Source organism: Epinephelus fuscoguttatus, linkage group LG7, assembly GCF_011397635.1.
Source record: "Epinephelus fuscoguttatus linkage group LG7, E.fuscoguttatus.final_Chr_v1".
NCBI classification, from domain to species: domain Eukaryota; kingdom Metazoa; phylum Chordata; class Actinopteri; order Perciformes; family Serranidae; genus Epinephelus; species Epinephelus fuscoguttatus.
Window position 1 is genome coordinate 14,148,401 of NC_064758.1, and position 21,166 is coordinate 14,169,566.

The 21,166-nt window shown below is 40.4% G+C and overlaps 1 protein-coding gene across 1 annotated transcript in view; it reads right to left on the reverse strand.

Moving 5' to 3' along the window:
* Positions 1 to 30: 30 nt before the first annotated feature.
* The window catches only part of arhgef19 (Rho guanine nucleotide exchange factor (GEF) 19), a 41,445-nt gene continuing 20,309 nt past the window's right edge, over positions 31 to 21,166 (reverse strand). Inside the window, exons 3-17 of the mRNA XM_049581050.1 lie at positions 15,817 to 16,528; positions 15,227 to 15,718; positions 13,315 to 13,447; positions 13,153 to 13,238; positions 12,800 to 13,056; positions 10,484 to 10,644; positions 10,231 to 10,383; positions 9,799 to 9,928; positions 9,540 to 9,614; positions 9,353 to 9,442; positions 9,095 to 9,258; positions 5,913 to 6,071; positions 5,737 to 5,816; positions 5,546 to 5,650; positions 31 to 3,323 (exon numbers count right to left, since the gene is read on the reverse strand). Of these exons, the coding sequence (XP_049437007.1) occupies positions 3,169 to 3,323; positions 5,546 to 5,650; positions 5,737 to 5,816; positions 5,913 to 6,071; positions 9,095 to 9,258; positions 9,353 to 9,442; positions 9,540 to 9,614; positions 9,799 to 9,928; positions 10,231 to 10,383; positions 10,484 to 10,644; positions 12,800 to 13,056; positions 13,153 to 13,238; positions 13,315 to 13,447; positions 15,227 to 15,718; positions 15,817 to 16,507 (2,931 nt within the window). The 5' untranslated portion in view covers positions 16,508 to 16,528 and the 3' untranslated portion in view covers positions 31 to 3,168. The remainder of the gene's footprint in view (positions 3,324 to 5,545; positions 5,651 to 5,736; positions 5,817 to 5,912; positions 6,072 to 9,094; positions 9,259 to 9,352; positions 9,443 to 9,539; positions 9,615 to 9,798; positions 9,929 to 10,230; positions 10,384 to 10,483; positions 10,645 to 12,799; positions 13,057 to 13,152; positions 13,239 to 13,314; positions 13,448 to 15,226; positions 15,719 to 15,816; positions 16,529 to 21,166) is intronic.

The following is a 21,166-nucleotide window of genomic DNA, read 5'->3' on the forward strand; positions in this document are numbered from 1 at the left end:
GTCAGTCATTCAACACAACATAAACTGGAAGTATCTGTATTTATTTAAATGGTTAAACATTTACAGTAGTGTGCAGAGATCCAGTGTATTACAGTATTTATATTTATTAGGGTATTAGAAATGAATCAGACTGAAAAGTTTAAAGTTCAGGAAGGTAATAATATTTGTCGAATCTTTGTTCATATAAATTACAGTCATAATAGTACATGAACCATTTCTCTACTCTTTATACATGAAGCCATCTACAGTAAAGTACATTTACATCAGAATCTCCTTAGAGAAGGACCAGCTAGAGGAGTATAAATACACATGCTGCAACAGCAACCACTTAAATTACAACTAACAACGCAGGTATAGAAAATAAAGGGGTTATAAACATTTCATGTGCCACTGGAAGAGTTTACATTTGAATGTTGATTATAGTGGTTCTTTAACAACAGGTCTTAGCTCAGTTAGACTGTGCTTTTGGTCATTTGATGAGAGGAACGATGTGGACAATGTAGGCCTAAATGTAATTCAGTGCTTTGCGTATTACTTGATCCAGATCTAGCTTCTAGTAAACTGGGTATAAAGTTTCAAAATAAAGTTATAAAGTTTGCAAACTTGCACTTAAACCACACTGACAGTCCATGTTAATGCAACCCGAGGTGAATTTGGTAGGTGACTATTTCCTGGTTTATAAAGGACAGTTCTTTTATATTTCTCTTACTGACAACAAATGTTGTAAAATAAACAAATCCAACATCCTCCAACCTCTCTATCCTGTCCGTGGCACACAAAAGCCCAACTTGTTCCTACTGGAGACAGAAATTTTAGTTTCAATATAAGTTTTAATATCAAAAAGGGCTAAAGCATCCCAACAGCTGGGCATTGTAGTTATAAGCAAATGTTAGTCAAACAGAAATAAACAGTGCATTTGTTGGGGACTATTTTTAGCTGTGGATGAATACACATTTGGTGTTCTAGTCAGTATATACCTTTACCGGGTGGTGTAAGAGGGATCAGCTTAGAATAAACTACAGTGTGTGTGTGCTGTTGTTAAACCTATTATGCTTTTTCCTTATTGGCTGTCAGATATATAACTTCAGAATGTCAATGCTCATATTAAATGTGGCCAAATTTTCAAATAACAAGGTAAATGTTCATAAAACTAGCCTTTGTGAGCAAAAACCTCAGGCTTGTTTTGAATACTAATATTCGAATGATTTTTTAAAGTTCTACTGTCAAGACAAGCTGACGTCAGCTTATGACAAATTTCTTTATATGGTCATCTGATCCAGGGACGTTACTGATACCCTGCTACATGTAGCTACATGCTAACGTCAGAGAAACATGTCATCTTGGTTGCCAATGTTGTTAATTTTGGATGATATTCCTGCTAGAACAGAATATTTTGGTTTGGAGTCTCTTAACCCTTTAAAACCTGACCAAAGTGGCTTATGTTCTTTCAAAAATATTGGACGAAGGCTCCGAGCAACGAAGGAAGAAATGACCCAAAAAATTTGCAAGAAATTAATAAAAAGGAAAAAAAAATTACAAAAAAGAAAGAAAGAAGGTTAAAAACAAACAAACAAACAAGGAAATGACCCAAAAAAACTGCTTAAAATGTATTTTAAAAAAACAAACAATAACATAATTTAAAACTGTGACAATAATTATAAATATAGTTTTCCGTAGCCTTGTTTTTTTTTTTTTTTTTACCTCATTTTTAAAAACAATTTTCTGAGTCTATTAATGGTTTTTTTTTTGCATTTTGTGGGACATTTCTTACCAAGTTGCTCATTGCTTTTTTCCCCCATGTTTTTGAAATAAACCCCATCATTTATCTTAGGGTTCAAAGGTTTAAGAACCCTGAACCCTTAAGAAAGATTTTTTTGCAGGCATATGCAAGACCCTGAAATGCTCTCCAATCAGAGCAGACTCAGCTTTTTCAGGAGAGTTGCTTCAAGAGATAGTCGTTAAACTGAGCATCTCAGACTGAGGGTGAATACAACAATAGAAGTGCGAAGAAAAGAAGTGTCTTTTGATTATCAAAGCATGTTAAGATGTTCTAGTAGAAAGTGTGAACTGTAAACTAAGTGTAATAGGTCCCCTTAAATATTTCTGAACAGTGGGGCTATTTGTGGGCTTTCTAATAAAACTATAGAATATAGACAGCCTAATCTTTTAAACAGATCAGGTAACAAACAGAAAAAAAGTATTTGTGTAGTATGACCTTGTCCTTCATTTATGTTACAGTAGAATAGTGAAACCATCTTTAAAAGAAAAAAAAATTAAACCGTCATTCTGCAGTTGCCTTGTTTGGACAACTATCAGAGTTCATGCAGTCCAAATTGTTACTACAGTACAGACTATATACAGTGCATACAGTGAGGGTGTTGTCCTCTTTAACAAGGAGGCAAGGATGTGTAAACAATCCACATCTTTTAACACATGGATGGAAATGATGCACTGCAGTGTATCAAATATTGGATGGACTATAAAACACAAAACCACACCAGGCATTTCTTCTCATAACCAGTGTACACTGTTGTCGAATACATTGACTACACAGCAGGACAGCTTCTTATCTGCCTTCTGAAATGAAAGCAGCACTCAGTGAGAACAAAGATGAAAGATTAAAGGCCTCTGACATGTCCTGATGCAGCTCAGACGAAGAAGCTGCCTCGAGCGACATTTTGATGTTGTGACATTAAATGAGTGAATCTCCTGCCCCTCACAGAGCTCAGCTGACTGAATACAGCAGAGGAAAAATGCAGTGACAGGCTTCTCTAACATGAGCCAAGGAGTGTAAACATTTACCTTTGGATATGAGAACATTTACTGCCTGTGCTGATAAATGTGCATGTGTTTCTCAGACTTAAAAATGGTAATAAGATGCATTCACAGAAGGCATGCATAAAGTGATTGCTCCTTTAGAAACTTCAGTGTGGCAAAACTATTACAAATGTCAACAGACTCTTATTGTATAAAAACCTTTTCAACTAAAAGCTTTTTGCAGCTAGCATGCTAAAGGAAAATGCTGATACACAGTGAAAAACGTTGTTGTTTTAGCACCTGCGTACTACATGTAGGTCCCACACATATCTAAAATGAAAACAATGACCCAGAAGCTTAAGGATGCGACCTAGCAACTCAGACACACATGACTAGTTGCAGTAAAGATAGTTAGTCTTCCCCCTCTAATTTCTGCGTGACACATTTGATGCGGATATTTTCTCGGAGATTGCGGAGGCGAGCGCTGCGACTTGTGATTTCCTCCACGTAGGTTTTGGGGAACCAGCCCCGTTCCCCGTCTGACAGTCGGATGCCTTCCACCCAGCCTGGTAAAAGACAACAACCCTTAGACATCAAACCATTACACACACACTCACAGAGAGAGGTGGGACCAAGTCATTGTTTTGCAAGTGACAAGTCTCAAGTCCCAAGACTTAGGGGTTGTACATATGCTGTGTTTTTTGCACCTTCAAATTCATTGTTTTCAATGTAGACATGTGACAGGTTTGCTCAAATGCCAGAGCAAGCTGCCATGGCACACATGTGTTCCTGAGCGCCTATTTTTCTGGGCGCAACTGAGATAAACTGAGTTCAACTTTTGCAGCAGCACGCACCACATGTCATGCGACAAGGACCAACCAGTCACAGGGGACAGATGTTTCTCCCTTTTTCCATAAATGTCAGTCTGTGGTAATATGGAGAAGAAGTTGATCATTCTAGTGCAGGGCTGCCAGAGCTTTACGTCTGTCCCACGGATAATATTTTAGGCCGACATACAAACAGCGCCTGGAAGAAGATCAGCCCTGCACTCAGGATTTCAGGTAAACAGGCTATGATATGGTGCTTGTTGAGGTTGCTTAGCAAACTCAGACACACCCTGCCACCATGATCTTGGAAGCTGGCACAGAGAAGGCAGCGCCTGGTCTTTCATTTTCCAGGTGGTTAAAGACACAGCATGTGTCAAGATCCAAGTCCTAAACTTTGAGTTTCAAGTCCTGAACAAGTCATAATGTCACGAGTGCTTTATAAAAGGCATATTTATCTGTTGAAACAAGTTCTTTGAAAGCTGTTGTGTCTCCATGTGTAATTTTTGACCTCCACATTTTACATGGCCTACTGCAATTCATTATTTTTCGACCATCTGTAGTTTTTATACGCAAACAAAATTATCTTTGGTATTGTTTTTTACAAGTGGTGCTCAGTAATGTAACATTAGTTCTTCATGGTTCTGGATGCTGTTAGATTGGTTCAAACAACCTGGATCTGGAGAATTAAGTGTCAGTTTGCTGGGAATTAACAGCGTTAAAGTTAGCTGATTCAGGAAATGAAGGGAAATGAACTGATCCTGACGTTTTAAATGACATACGTTTTAATCTTTGGTCTTGGGGGAAGGTATCACGTATTTTTAATTTGAAAGTCTCAAGTCAAATTAAAGTCACGAGTCATCTGTGCTTAAGTCCAAGTCGAGTTGCATGTCTTTATTATTTTATCTAGTCGAGTTTCAAGTCATTTGTGTCATAAATTTATGACTTGAGCTTCATTCAATTGCACACCTCTGCATGCTGTTAAAAGTAGCCCTCTAGATACATTTTTAAGTATGTAAAATACTCTGCTACGATCAGTATTTTGTTTGACATGATTTTCCCACACAAACAGTTAGAAAACAACTACTCTACTCTTGTCCTGCCCACCGCCACTGACCAATGAAAGAGCAGTGCAGATCAACACTGTTAGCAAGAGATTCAGCTATACATGTTTTAGCCTCAATCAAACCCAGACTGCGGGTGCTTTCCCACCTGCCCTGTTTGGTTTGGTTTCATCAAACTCAAGTTCCTTTGGGCAGGTGTAAACACAGCAATCGCACTCGGGTGAGCGCCAAAACAACCGGACCGAGACCTTCTTGAAGAGGTGGTCTCGATCCGGTTACAAACAAACTCAGTTTTTATATGTTTATGTTGTATGTGAGCTTGTGGGCTAACTGTCAGTGCCTGTCACAGTGTTAGTGATTGTGAAACATACAATAATTACTCCTATTGTCATATTGTTTTCATATTATTATTATTATTATACCAGAGGTCTAATCAACATTTGCAGAATGATATATTCTGTTTGGCTGAAATGTTTATATTACACGTAGTAAGTCTGCTCTGTGCTGGAGGTTTCTTTGCTGCGTTGAAGTCTGGTCCCCTGTTGATATGTGTTTCCTGTATTAGACAGTGCTGGCTTTCATATTAGTGATGTATCTAGCTTGCCTGGGCTATGTTTGAATCTCTGATTGTAGGGAAGTGCACAGACATCGCCCTCTTCAGAAGAGAATGTGAAAACACCTCTCTAGTGTCAAACAGATACAGTCAGTAAAGTCAAGGTCTGACATTTTAGGTACGTAAACAGAAGATAAACACATTTTTGACTGGAGTGACTTAAAAGCTCCGTCAGCCAGTGGGAAACACAAACCTAACTTTTTATGGACACAAGTTACTTTTATTTAAGTGCAGATTGATGTTGGAATGCAGTTTATCTTAAAAGAGGACACTACCCAAATTCTTACCATCACTTGTAATGGTCTTAGCATGAAGAATGTCAGCCTTCTCCAGCGTTAACTCATCATGCTCTTGGGCCTGATAGCTTTTGATGCATTGAACCTGGGATATATCTGAGAGGGAAAGGACAAGAGAAAGATGAATGAGAGAATTAAAAGCTTTACACTGATTCATAGTGCGCCTAAAGCTCTCCACTGACCATCATTCTCACTGGCCTGCTCGATGTCTTCCAGGGGATCAGATGGAAACATTGCTGTGATCCATCTCTGCTTCCCGCTCCTTGGTAGACACAAAACAGGGCAGTTAGAGCACCATCTGCTAAGCGTCCAGTTTGGACTGAAGCTTAAGTATTGTTGACAAGGTGTTGTTACTCACTCAGTGTGTGACTTGAGCAGGATCTGGTGTTTGAGCTGCTGGCCTTCACACAGCTGCAGGTGGAAGATGAAGCCTGAGATGCCCTGCAGCTTCTGACTGAGGTCCTTCACTTTTAGCTCTCCGATCTTGGCGTGTACAAACACCATGAACTTCCACGTACTGCAAAAAAGATGTTTTAATATCAAGACCAAGATCACGAGACAACAGTGCTTGTCTATTTTTTTTTCATAACCAGTGAGTGAATCTTTAAAGCCACTATGTGTGGAATTTTTATGTGGTTTGGCAGCTTTCAAATTATTCTAGTGGTTTATGTTTGTAGTAAAGAGATATAATCCTGGTGAAAATTGGTGCATTATGTGTGCTGTTTTCAGACCATTAATGTCAGGTAAATAGAGGTAGTGGTAGTGGCGTGCGTTGTTGTTTGTACAGACTCTTCTTTGACACTACCACTAGGAGTTGTAGCCACTAAGTTAGAAATGTTTAAATCCCACACTTCGTAGGAGGTAAATTCGATCTTCAAGGAACAACGTGACATTTTGATTTTGGGAAATACATGGTCTTTCTAACTGTAAGTAAACAAGAAGCCCAACACCATTCTCATGTCTGTGCACCAAATATGAAACTTGAACCAGCATGCAAATAGCAAGTTGGAGTCTGTGCCTGTTGCCTGGCAAAGTCACTGTGACTACAAGACTCCAGGAAATCACTCCACTCAGCCAAGAATAAGACCAATACACAAACCCACTGTGAAACTACAAGTGTGTGTAAAATGTAAAACTGTGTAAAATGGGTTGAAAACAGTGACATCAGTGGTCAAATTCTAGATTGCAGGGCTCACTCACTCACCCCTCCCGTCGGGTAAATGACGGTGGCCTTGTAGGGACAAAAAGCCTTGCGCACAAGTTTTTCAGGAGTAGGTCTATCTAGTGACGAGGTGAATATTTATTTAGAAATCTAAACCATGTTACGATATTGTAATGAATCCCTCACGAGCAGGAGACCAGAGGAGCGTTCGGGAAAAAGGCCAGTTTATTTGAGCACTCTTAGCATTGAACAGCACTTGAAAACTCCAGTAACACTCCAGGGGGTAAAAGACTCCGTCCCAAACTCTGACTCTTCTAGCGTAACACACACACTTCATACACACATACTCGTTTACCATACTGAGTGGGGACCCCCCTCCCCTCTCCGCTCCACCAACCTCCAGCCCGCACACTGACTGACAGCGTAGCCTGTAAACAGAGCTCAGCTGTTTATTTAGCCTAGCAATATCTCCGGACTATAGTAGCTGCAATGGACGACTTTGAACGCGATTTTGAAGATTTTCTTGTAGCGGACACAGACCCAGAGCCATACCTATTTGAGCCGGAGCATACAGATGAAGAACTCCATGTGTTTGATGCTGAGCGGGCGAGAAGAGAGGCTGAATGCACAGAATGGGATTCGGTGCTACTGCTACCATCGTTGGGGAGATATATCATCAGGAGGAAAAGCGCAGCAGAGAGTGCATCACAAGGAGTGAAGTTGCGTCTTCTTTTCCTCACAGATGACGGTTCGGGTTCATTCTCTCCTGTTGCGTGGTAAGTGTGGTCCATTCGCAAACTTTATAACTAAAAAAAAACTTTTCACTACTCTCTATCGACAAACTACTAACACTCTCTGCTGTTTCCTCCTCCTTCTTCCTTCCTTCCGCTGTCTTCGCTGGTTCATTTATACACGCGAAACGCGTTCTCTGGCTGGCTGGATTGTCCGCTCAGTCTGCCGTACATACATGGCGGCGCAAGATGGCGACCTCTCTAAAGCAAGGCCCTTGCTATATATATATATAAAAGCATATTTATAAGGCTACGAAAACCAAACAAATTTTATTTTATAGTGATTGTACACTTATATAAACATATTAATGGGTAGGATATTCAGATTCAGATTCAGATTTGATAATAAACCAGGCCAAATATTACACGCTGGCCCTTTAAACAATGCCTTAGTGAGCTTTAGAGATGCTGGTAGGCAAATTCTTTAAGCAGAGCCAGGCTAACTGTTTCCACCAGTTACCGGTCTTTATGCTAAGCTAAGCTAACTCCCTAACTTTAGTATCATATTAAGGGCACAGAATAAGAGTGCTATCAATGTTCCCATGTAACTCTTGGCAAGAAAGCAAATATTTCCCAAAATGTCAACCTATTTTTTACTACTATACTCATGTTAAATGTACATTGAAATGGTACTGGCTGTGTAGATATCTTAAAGAATAGGGTAAAAGAAAACCTTGTTCCTTGCAAAAATACATTCTAAAGTCCACCCAAAGCAAAGCTAGCAGTCTGAATTCGAAAAACCAAGTGGATTTCTACTAAAGTTAGAATCTGTTTAAAAAAAATTCCTCCTGGCTTTTCTATTCTTTTACTCTCAACAGATCAACAGATTACCTGGATCCCTCTTCAGTTAAAATGAAAATGCATCAAATACAGAGAATTTTGTTTTTGGAAATATACAGAAATATAATTGATTAGAGTAAATGAATAAACCTAGCGACTATCTTGTGATGTATTCCAGCCGCAATACAGCGATCCGTGGCATGAGGCAAATGTCAGTCAAGGGGGGCCAGCGGACCCTTTCATACTTCCTACCATCCTACTTCTGATCCCACTGCATGGACTACCCCCATCTTTGAACATGGCCTTTATTTTGATCTCAGCTTCACACCTGTAAAGTTTCACAGTGGTGATGCTATCACATTGGCAAAATCTGTCCACAGACATAAATAGAAACACCTGCCAGTATACTCAAAACAGCTTCTGTGGTAGTTCCCACTACAACAGGGGTCCCCAGGACCACATTTGGCCATGATAACACCCACACACAAACTCACAAGGGTTAAAGCAACAGCAGCTATTGCAAGGCAACGCAATTCTAAAAATTTTTCACAAAATAGAAACAGTGGATTTTGTTTCCTAATTATCACGGTGTTGTTACGTTGGGCCTGTATGAAGAAGAGGAATGATTGCAGCACCAATTACTCTTTCAGCATGCTTATATGGCATGTGAGCATTGTGTTCAGATAGACTTATCCTATTACTTGTATTCAACACATTTTCTAAATGTTTGCTATTGCCTTTCACAAGACATGCTTCAATTCAATATTTTAGTTTTTTGTCTCTCTGTGTCAACTGCATATAACTCACTCCTTCCTCCTGGACAGCAGGAGACAGTCGTTGAACAGGTGGAGGTACACCGGCTTGGTGGGAAATTTGAGCTTTGATCCAGATATACTCATCATCTGAGTGTCCACTTCCAGGAGTTCACCGTGTTTCACCAGCCAGCGGGACTGAGAGATCAGAGGAAAGATCTAAAGAAGAGAAGGAAGCTGCTGAATAAGAAACACGTGTGCAAAATGTTACAACCTTGCATATAAAAAAGACACTTTACAAGACTTCAGTCACCTTTCCCTCAAAATTGATTTTCTTATTGAGGTGAATAAGTTCCTCCATCCTCTTCATCGACTGCACACTGGAGTTACATTCTTTGATGATCTAAAAAGACACACACCAACATGGTTATTACTGTTGTGCCTCACCAGTGATAATACTGGTTCTTATCCAACTGGCTATTAGAGATGATAATCACCACCTTTTTTAGCTCATTGAAAGCTTTTGTGGCAGTGTCCTCATCTCGGGAGCCCGGTGTCGTCCTCTTTAAGATGTTCTGGAAAGCAAAGACGTTTTTGTGAAGACGTGCCAAGAGAGTAAACAATACTCTTGTTATTCACTATTGGGGAAAAAAAACACAGCTGCGGCAAATTGCGTAGCCGGTCCAAATATTACTCCATTTACAGTAATTAGGTTTCAAGTGTGAACATGAATTTGGCAGTGAATGTTTAATCGTGTACCTCCACCAGCATTTTAAGCCGCGTGATCCTCTGAAACGGAAGGATAAGAAAAGAGGTCAGAGGAAGTCTTTGGCAGATGGGGTCCTCCTCCAAACGAGCCAGGATGCCGGGGAAACGAGGGTTCTCGTGCCTGCGAGGACAAGACTGGTAAATTTAGAGAAAACTCTTTAATGACTTTTAGTGAAAGTGGGTGTGGATGCCAGCGTGCTTTTTCACCCTAAGAAAAAAAATCTTCAGCCTCCTCTAGGTGAACCATCTGCAAGTTAAGTCATGCAGGTGTAAAATGATACCTCGACACTGTGAGAGGAAATTATGGACATCCAGCAGGAAACAATTGGGTTTATGCACTACAGAGAGACAGTGCCTGAATACATTTACATTTAAGTGTCAGACAGCTGATATGTCATACATGTGATGACAGCAAGAACTCACAGTAAACGCTGGTATGTCTGCTCCTGATATGCCTGGTTGGTTACATAAGGTAAATAAACCCTTCTCAGAGCGGGGCAGTGGTCCAGGACGATGTCGCACACATCAAACCGCAGAATGTCCTCCTCCAGCCTGTGCTCCAAGTCCTCAAGAAACCTAAGAGTAAGGAGAAAACACACTCAGAGAAGGAGAACTGAGATGTTAAAATAAAGGCCTGAGGGTGTAACAGAGGCGTATCAGCAGCATGTTACTTCACCTCTCACTGACTCCTTTGACTTCAGGCAGCTTGGAGAAGAGCCACTGCTTATCCTGAGCTCCAAGACACTCTGCGAGCTCCTGCGACAACATGAAGTGGTCCACCGCGATCGTCAGACTACGAATGTACGACGCCTCAGATGTCACCAGCTCAAACTTTGCCTAGGTTGAGGAAGACACAGTATGTCAGCCAGTCATCTACAGCAGTGATTCTCAAATACCCATTTTACACCAGGTTAGTTCTGTTCATGAGCCAGTTTTGTTCATGATTCCTGGAACCTTGGTGCTATCTGGTGAACCAGTCCCCATTTACACCAGATGTGTCATCAGTGCAGGGCATTGCACAAAGCACAACAGAAGTAAACAGTAGCAGCAAAATGGCAGATCACATTGAGTATTACAGATATTTGTCCATAAAGCAAGCATTGATCAACTCTTAATAAGACCACTCCTTTCTTTCCTCACTTGAAACTCCAACAGCAGGAATAATCTCGTCAAAAAGCCAATGTGATTTTTTATTTTAACAGGCAGGGACATCATGGGAAAAGGTAAAATGCTGAAACAGAAGATGAAAAGAAGCAAGGTTACTTTGTAGTATCAAGGATAATAGGTCCTTTATGTCCATGACTGTCCTTTAATATCACTAAGGTTCTTATGATCCATAACTTTGATTCATGGAAAGACCGGGTATTTTCAAGGAGGGAGAAATCTTCCACTCATTAATAAGCTATAGTCCATTCTGTATGTCTTAATACCAAAGACAATAAAACAGAATTCACCAGTCAAAATACACATTTAACCTACCTTTATGATTTTTGAAGTGTAATTGCAATCGCCAGAAGTAAAAAGCTAACATTTCAAACAAATGCCTATGAACAAACTACAATGAGGTTACACGACTTAACATCCCCACCACGATGAGGCTTTAAAGCTGTGTTTGCCGTGATGATGTTATGTAGTTTCGTTGAGCCACTTGTTAGCAACCACCTTTTTTTGAGACCCATAAAAGCTTCAGAATTTAGAGGTGGGGTGTTTCCTGACATATCTTATAGGGATACACCGATCTGATATCTGGATCGAATATTGGCCCCGATATCATCAAAATAGATGGATCAGGTATCGGAAAATGCAACCTATACCTGAGACGATCCTTTCCCTTTAAATCTATTGCAACGCTACGTCATACGTCATGGAGCGAAGGAGAGAATCTGCTGCATGGAGGTATTTCACACTATTTCAACTGCTGTTGCACAATTGTTTATTTTTGTTAAAAATAAATAGTTCATCATTGCATTAATCTGTTTCATCTTGTTTGATTTTTATCTTAGGAAAGAACTGTGTAGTCATCAATGCCTGATGCCTCTAGTCTTTTCTGTTCTACATGTAAAGGTATATAGCATTTTAGGTCAACCATGGTATCGGATCGGTTTCGGGTATCAGCCGATACTCAAAGCCACAGCATCGGGATCGGGATCGGAACTGGAAAAAGCTGCACTGGTGCATCTCTAATATCTTAAATCCTAGAACAAAACGTGAAGGTCTCTTAAGTTTGTGTTAACCACAGACCTTATTTTTGGGATCTATCCAAAAGCCCATTCAGAATATAGCAATAACAATAAAGTTCATCTCGCTATCTGTTTAATATCCATTGACATTAAGATGAGGGAGCTGGGTGTGCTAAAATGCTAACTCATTTCTGGGTTTTATGACTCTTTCCTGCACCACACCAACGTAGCCTTCTCCATCCTCTCTTTCCAATCTGTAGAATATGACACACCAACTGATATTTACATGGTTCACAGTTCTGTTATCTTTTAATTCCAGCTGGAAACCAACTTTTTGGGTTCTGAAGCAATTTATTTTTGGTGGAAAAGCTCTGACCAGTTAAAAGTAGGTGCAGGAACTGGAACACAACCCTTTCCATGTTGGTCCAGGGACCCCTGGGGGTCCATTTAAAGTTTTCACATTCATCTAATTATCATAATATGAAAACACTATTAATATCATTATTATGTTTTAGAAAAGGCATGGGTAAGGAATAATATTTCAATTTTTAAATCCTAAGTAGTTCATAGATTACGTTGTGATCTAACCAATTAATAGCTTTTCTCGTGTTGTTCTTTCACATTGCTGAGGCTGTAGAAGTGAAAAAATACGTCAAATTATTCCAAAGGCGATACATGAGAGGGCTCCAGGTATATTCTCTATCTTCTCAGGGCTCCTTGGCTGAAAAATGATTGAGAACCTCTGATCTACAGAACATTAACTAGCAGACAGCTGTCCAAAGATAAACAAAATTCTGCAACATCTCATTCACCTCCTGTAATTTACGTTCCTCATTGCTGAAGTTGTCGAGCTGGCCGCTGGTTCGAACATCGGGGATGTCCTGCCACAGTGCAAAAGCAGAACCTCGTGATGAGCGGAAGGAGCTGGATGGAGACAGATTAGAAGGAGACGGGGTCCCGTCTGACCCTTCGTCCCTGAGCCCATCATCCTCTGTGCCTGGCTCCTTCCCCTGCTGCCTCTGGATCTCTCTGTTGATGGCGACGTCACTGTATTCCTGGTACAGAATCGCTGCAGGGGAGTAAAAAAGGATATTATGGGAAAATCCAACAAATCTTGGTTTAATGATGTGCACTGGCTAAAAAGATTTGAAAAGGGGAAACTTACAACTGGGCAAAAACCGTGATAATCGATTGGAACCAGCAACGGTTGGAAGTGTGCTGACGTCCTCCTCTATTGACTTCTTTCGCATTCTGTGAAAAAAAGTGAGCTGACATTAATACATGTCTTTTAATCTTTTCGGTTTATAAATATTCTAAGTCTGTTTACCCGAGTTTTGTGCTCCAACGGTGCAAAGGCATGCCATTGTCACTGCTGGGCAGAGCAGGTGCAGGTCCAACAGGACTTTGGGGAGCGCTGTCACTAGAGCCTCCTGAGCTGCGATGTTTGGTGCTGGACTTATCTAAAGAGGATAGAAAGTAGACAGTGCAGGTGTGAGGTCCAGGGAAGAGCAATGGACCTCATGTTATAAAAGTTCATGAAACAGTACTCTCTGTTTGCACCTTGCTGGATGTTTATGGACAGCTTCTTCAGATGTAAAACTGCAGCAACACTTGAAATACGTACACAGAAGAGCTTCTTGACATAATCAGCTGTTTTAGACTCTTTGCTCGCAGTTCACCTATTTGTGTCTTCTTCTTCTTAATCTACCAAACATTTAAATTACCCAGTTACCTAGTCTCTGGGGGTAACAAACATTTTCTTTTCCCTACTATGTTTTTTAGACATTTTAGCCTGGATTAGATAGTACAGAGGCGAGACGTGAGGGGAAATAAGACAGGGGAAAAGAACAAAATGACATGCAAAAGTCTAAAGCTGGCACAGGCACATTGTGATTACACAGCAATAATTATTATCATTTATGATTCATCTGTTGACAATTGTTTTATAAACACAATAAATTCAGTAGTTACATTTACTGGGACACTTCAGAAATTTTAACCTATTTTCCCATGTTTTTGTGTCTAAGCGACCCATGAAGACAACAATTTTTGAAACTGGCCCAGCATTTAGAGAGAGACAGGCTGCAATGTAACCCCTACAAGCAACTGTGCACTGTCAATTTATGTCTACTAAAAGTGTATGTTTTTGCCACTGACATGCTCAGATTGTTGTTTTAAGTGTCCGACAATATTACCGAAAGGATCCTTACAGAGAAATAAATAATTTTTCTAACGTTTTTGCTTGATCCAAGTCTCGCTCAAACATAGAAACTATAGCAAGAGTTGGAGAGAATAGTGCCTGGAAGAGTGTGTTGTGTTGAAAGAAAAGAAAGAGTAGCTTAATATTTCCTAAAAGATTTCCATTTTACGGCTGAATATTTAGTTGATTTCCACGGTGTAGAAAGGGAGAGAATTCAGAATGCGACTTTACCCAAAGTAAGGTAAGGTAAGGTAAAGTAAGGTAAGGTAAGGTAACTTTATTTATACCCGAAGGTAGATTTGGTGAGAGTGAGTGAGTGAGACTTGGATACACACACTAATAAACAGACCTGATCAAGCCAAGGGTAAGGAAAAGTGTTTTATTTCTCTGTAGGGATCCTTTACGTAATATTTTCAGATACTGAGATAACAATCTGTGCATGTCAGTGGCAAAACCAGACACTTTGAGTGGACGTACACTGACTGTGCATAAACTCTATAAGTGGAGCCAGTTTCACAGCTGCAGCTGGAGTGGTCAATACTGAACCACTTTCAAAAATTGGTGTATCTATTAGTATTGATTAGTCCCTATTATTAACCCTGAGCCTAAAGTAATGTCTCCTCATTGCTTGTTTTGTTTAACCAACAGCCCAGAACTCACATAAAAAAATTCTATTAGTCAAATAACTGATTAAGAGGCTAATGTTTCCAAGTTAAAGTAAAACATTTTCTCGTATTAGGATTTAAGAGTCTGTGAATTTTGGAATTTCACTTGTCCCAAATATTGACCTTTGCCCTCATGAGACAAGGCTGGAGCCAATAGATTAAGAGTTAGTTTCCTCTTCATACAGCAGCCCAAATGGTTAAGGTTTGACACTGAGTGATGTGTTGAAAAACTGAGGCTTTTAACTGTTTTTGGTGGTAAGTGGTATTTAATTGTCATGGGTTTTCTTATACTGCTCTTGGTTGTTTGTAGTGACACACTATGGTCTACCTTTCAGTGAAATGTTACCGTAATGTTGGTTATGTTCTCTACTCACAGTCAGTGTTGAGACTGATGCTGTTGGTGCTCTGTCTGTCCCTGGAGGCTACCCGTGCAGATAGCGATTTCCCCAGCTTCAAGGTGAAGGAGTTCTTCCTCTGAGACAGCTGCAGTCTAGATATCAGTTCTGAGGCTGAGAACCGCCGCCGTTCTTGATCTGCCTGACGGCCGCGTGGCAAAAAGCTCCCTCCTGTGGCACTTGACCTCCCTACACTCCCACTCTCTAACCCCAACCCTGGCAACGAGTCCTCTATTATCCGCAGTGGTTCTGTGGGTAGATCAAAAATATCATCGTGACTGAGGTTTGGGAGATCTGTAACACCGTCTGTGGATGAAGGGCTTGAAATGGCCTCCAGGGAAGATAATCCACAGAGGTCTTCCTCCAGGAAAGATGCAAAAGGTCCTGGGAAGATGTAGTCTGCGTCCAGGATCGGGCTGCTGAGGGATTCATCGCTCTGGCTGTCTGGGGAATAGACCTGCATCTTTCGCCCTGGAATCAAAAAAATAACTTTATTAGATTGAGATAAAGCATGTAAAGCCTGATTTGTAATGTTAACTCTGTCATAGTGAAAGGAGCCGCACACTCACGGATAGACTTCTCTTTCAGTGAACCCTGTGACGTCCTCCTCTGCGGCTGGGAGAAGTCTGGGCTCTGACACCCAGGACCTTCAGGTGAGGATGGGGAGCAGGGTAACTGAGATTCCCAAGAGTCTCTGTTTGTGTATAGAGAGGACAGAGGGAATGGCAGAGGGAGGCTGAGAGCTGAGTGGAGAGGACGACACACTGTTGTGACAGAACGAGGTTTCTCTGTCTGCTCCTGCAAAGAAGTCCTGTTGCCATTTTGGCATTCAAGCTCGCAGTCACCCTCAGGTGTGTGAGAGTTTAAATTCAGTGTTGTTTCATGCTCGTTGTCTGTCCTGTGGCAGCCGTTCTGCATGTCATTCAGTTCATTTAGTGTGTGTTTGAAACCATTCAGGGGCAGGGAGTGTGTTGTGCATTGGGCCTCTGGAATAACAGTTTGCCTCGAAGAGCCAAGACCGTTTAGTTTAGGAGTCACTGGTGGTTGTAGCTCAATAAAAGCCAATGTTTCCTGCTGGCAAACAGCAACATGCTTGTGGTGGCACGGGTGGAGGAGAGGCCTGTCCTCCTGGGCCTCGTTCAAAGACGGGGACTCCCCTGAGCCAGGAATCCACATGCTGGGACTGTCTCCTCGGCAGCGAAAAGCGTGAAGGTGGGGTTGGAAATCAGGAAAAGGTGAGAATCCATATCCAGGAAGCATGGCTGAACGAAAGCATGGGAGCTGCAACAGAAGAGCAAAACAAGGATTATTGAATGTGTTTTACTACTACTCCAGATGATCTTTTTATCATTTCATTTGCCTTTATTAATTCCTCATGTAAATGCAAATTTAGAAAAACAATTATATATTTTAAATGTATCAATTTATTACTTGATTATACTTTAAAAAGGAAATGTACAAAAATGATAGAAAGGGAGGTTAAATATTATGTTTTAAAAAGGTGAGTGCCTCCACAGTATTCTATTTGGACCCATCTCTTGACTTGTAAAAAAAAATGCAGCAACCTCCATCTAATATCTCAAAATCATACTATTAATTGTACTGGTACATCAACTTAAAGGGATAGTGCACCCAAAAAATGAAAATTCAGCCATTATCTACTCACCCATATGCCGAGGGAGGCTCAGGTGAAGTTTTAGAGTCCTCACAACTCTCCAACGAGGAGAGGGGGTAGCAACACAACTCCACCTAATGGAGGATTACGCCACCCTAGATTCAAATGTCCAAAAACACATAACTGACTCGCGCAAGTGCGCACATGTGAATGCGGTGCACAGAGAGGCAGTTAGAGCTACAGGCTACAATGAGGCTAAAAACAGAGTTCAAATGATGTTTTTTCCAAACAACTTTTTATGTCGGGGCTTCAGGACACTTGGATCACTACGGACGAGCAGTATGGAGATATTTTGTGGTTTCAATTATGTGTTTTTGGACATTTGAATCTGGGGCGCCGTCAGCCTACATTAGGTGGAGTTTTGTTGCCTCCTCTCCCCTTGGATCTCCGCAAGTGTGGTGAGGACTCTAAAACTTCACCTGAGCCTCCCTCGGCATATGGGTGAATAGATAATGGGTGAATTTTCATGTTGGGTGCACTATCCCTTTAATCTTTAACCTTGAAGATATACTACGCAGGAATCATCAGTTACTGTTTGTACTGCAGGGGAAAGTGAAAGTCAGTTAATTTCAATTCAATTCAATTCATAAAGCCCAATATCACAAATCACAGTTTGCCTCACAGGGCTTTACAGCATACAACGTCCCTCTGTCCTTATGACCCTTGCAGCGGATAAGGAAAAATTCCCCCAAAAAACCCTTTAACGGAGAAAAACAAACGTTGAAACCTCAGGAAGAGCAACTGAGGAGGGATCCCTCTTCCAGGACGGACAGATGTGCAATAGTCAACCCCAGATTTACTGTTCACTATATTTTCAGTGCTACGTCCACGATTTTTGTAACTTGCTCTTGGATGCGTGCTGCTACAGTCTGGAATGTGGTTGCAACCTTTTTAAAAAGTCCTGACCTAAACTATGTGCTGTGCCCAGGACTAAGCTCATCAGCAAAATATGACAAAAATGAGAAAATCAAGGTGGAGGGCAGAGTCTCTGCAGATAAATACACCTCTCCCCACACTGGGTCATAAGTGATGATTGACAGGGTTTACTTCTGTATGAGACTATATGTTGTTTCTTAGGAAAAAAATTGCATAGTATACCTTTAATACTGTATGTTAATGGAGTAATAATGTCATTATTTTTTGGGCATGTTTTTGATGTATTTAAAGTCTACTGGAGAACGTGTGGGCTCTAATCTATATATAAAAAAGAATATGGGTACAGTACATTTTAATACTATTTTCTTGTTATCTATAATAAGTTTGGACAAAATGTTTTGAGATGATTGACTGACTGAAATGAATAAAGCAAGCAGAGGAGCAGAGGGGAGAGGGAACCAGAATGTTTTCCTAAAAAAAATAAACTGGCCTGTTAGTCCAGTTTACCGGTGCAGCAACAAACCACTTATCCAGCAACCAAATATGGCTGACTGGACGCAATTCACCGTTAGCAACTTGGCTCAGTGTCGCTAGAGGATTCCACCGACTCGACTCAGTGTTCCACAGTAAATTCAGTTATAAAGAACAGGATGTTTTATCAACTTTTCAGACAGTCTGTGGATGTTTAATTGATGGAGTCAGTGAAGGAATAAAATCCCTGCTTGACATTTTGGGGAGTCATGCAAACTAATTTAAGATGTTCAAACGCACACACACACACCGAGCAGACACTTGTGGAATTAGCAAGATGGACCCTGACACTATTGACGCGTGCAGGATGTTCCAGACACTCACTCACACACACACGTACTTGCATGGACACACTCACTCACACACACACTTAAAGCTAGTGTAGTGCGTCTCCTGAGCCGTGTCTTCCTGCTCTAATTAAAGACCTCTCTACACACACCATTCAGCCCCTGTACTTAACATCTAGACACACACACACACACACACACACACACACACACACACACACACACACCAGCTCCAGACAGAATACCACAACAGACAAGACAGACAGAGGAAGAGGACGCAGCTTCAGCACTCTCACCTTTCACCTGAGATCTATACTCATCTATCAGTCTAGCGGCTGGTTTGCCTTCCTGTCAGCTCACATTAGCTGGCAGGCACCTTTTCTGATTGAATATTCACAGTGAGCGTCTGTGTAAACCCTGCAGCAGCGGGTCATAAAGTTAGCTCTCCTGACAGGCTCTTAAAACACACACTCATGGAGCTGTGTCTCTTCTTCCCCTCCTGCTTCCTGAACAGGTAATCCTCCACTTCTGACTTAAACACCAGGTAAAAGAAACTGGTGCAAACCTACAGCACACACAGCCTGATATGAACTGGAAACACAGAGGGATTCAGGGGTGCACTGGTTTGACATTTTTTACTTAGTCACATTTTTCAAATTCATGGGTCTGCATTATTTGTTACTTTATGCTCAAAGTACTGTAAAAAAGCAACACCTTATAACCAAAAGAAGTGATTACATTTCAGTGATAATGTTGTAAATTAATATTTCAGACAAAGCAGCTATAACATGCCTGCTCCCAGTTCAGTTCAGATTGGTTTATTTAAGAAGGGACATTGCAAATTAATAAATACCCATGGTATAAAAATACAAAAAAAAAAGAAACAATGAAACGAGATTGGCAAAAGACGTCCAATTTTTTTAAAGCACTAGAAGCAGTAGTGACCAGGGGAAATATACATATGGAGTGACGTGCAAACAAACTTAACATTTCAATGGCGGCAGCAAAAAAAAAAGTGGAGAGTCTGCAGCATATAGCCTATCAATTAGCCTTGTTAGCAAAGCCACAATAACTACGTTCAGAGCTGATTTCCTGTCTGCATGTCAGTTGAGACATGTGTTTCTCTTTTTTCTTTCTGTTCAGAAGGGACACAGCACACTCACACACGAAGACCCACAGCAGTCACATAACCATCACTCTATCATTTAAAGTAGAAGAGGTTACTCTTTGGTGCCTATGGACAGTTCACCAGACTATTCTGTGGCAAAAGGCAAAAAGTATGAACTCGAGAATGAAATAAATATGATTATGAATTATTTGATCTGCTTTCATTATCTAACTTCTAAACCTACCCTGAGCACCCTCGTCCCAGACAAAAATACACAACTTCAGACAATAAAAAATTAAATCTAAAAATCTAATCACTGCATAACATCAGTGTAAAAATGTACTGCTATAATCCTTTGTTTTAAAAATATTTTTTTTGTGTGTGAAAATGTTGGCCCTTTAAATATGTGTCCCAGGTTTTTGTCAACTCTGTCAGATTTCTACAAAAACACATTTCATCAGGCATAAAAGGTGTTCGCTATTTCCTATGGTTTCCTGTCTCACCTCCTGGTTTCCAAAAAGGCGGGATTGCTGCTCAAGTACTGGTAAGATTTATGTTTTTTCATAATATCATTAAATAACATTGCTATTGAATGTGTCTCAACTATAGCATGTCAATTCCATAGCCCTCCTAAATCAAAACTAAATGAGAATTATGGTTTTAAAGTATTTTGATCAGCATTAAAATAACTTTTAAAAACCTGGAAAATTAAAATGGCTACTCACCTCAACTGCTGTGAAACTAATATAACTTTTTGTCAGCTACTTAATACATCAGCTCCATCAGATTTTGCATCTGACGTCCTGTATGTATGCAATTTAAAAAAATATATTTAATTTACTAACAAGGCAATTCTCAAGAATGGGTGATATTTGTTGGTAGGTCATAGGTCAAATGTCTCAGCCCAGTGGCTATATTTTAGTAGGTTAGATAGCATTTACCTAGCAGTAAGTTAGCTTAGTTACATTAGCTGAGAAGAGTAGGCCTAGTTACTGTGTCCCAGTGTCATACAGTACAGCAGAGATTGTGTTCAGTCTTGACCTGGGAAACAGCAGCTGATAAAACTTTATCACCACAAGTTCACTCATCAGCTGTTTGGGAGCTATTGTCATATCTCGAGTTGACGATTTGTCATAGTTTTATAGATATTCACAATCCAATTTGGTTTTTTTTTTTTTTTTGGCTTTGAACTTCTTGTACGTGTTGACTTGAGAATGTTTTGACAGAAATTGCTTTATCATATTTTGTTCTGATAGTCATGTATTAACAAAACAGTGAATTTAATTTAATGTCAATTTCAAACTTAACACTTCACATATAGTGAAACTGCAGCAAAAGCAGTCACATAGCTTTTATTTTCTTTCCCCTCCATGAACACTTCCCTCATTTTCTTTGTGTGTTGCATTATGGGAACATCCAGCAACAAAATTACGACTAAAAAA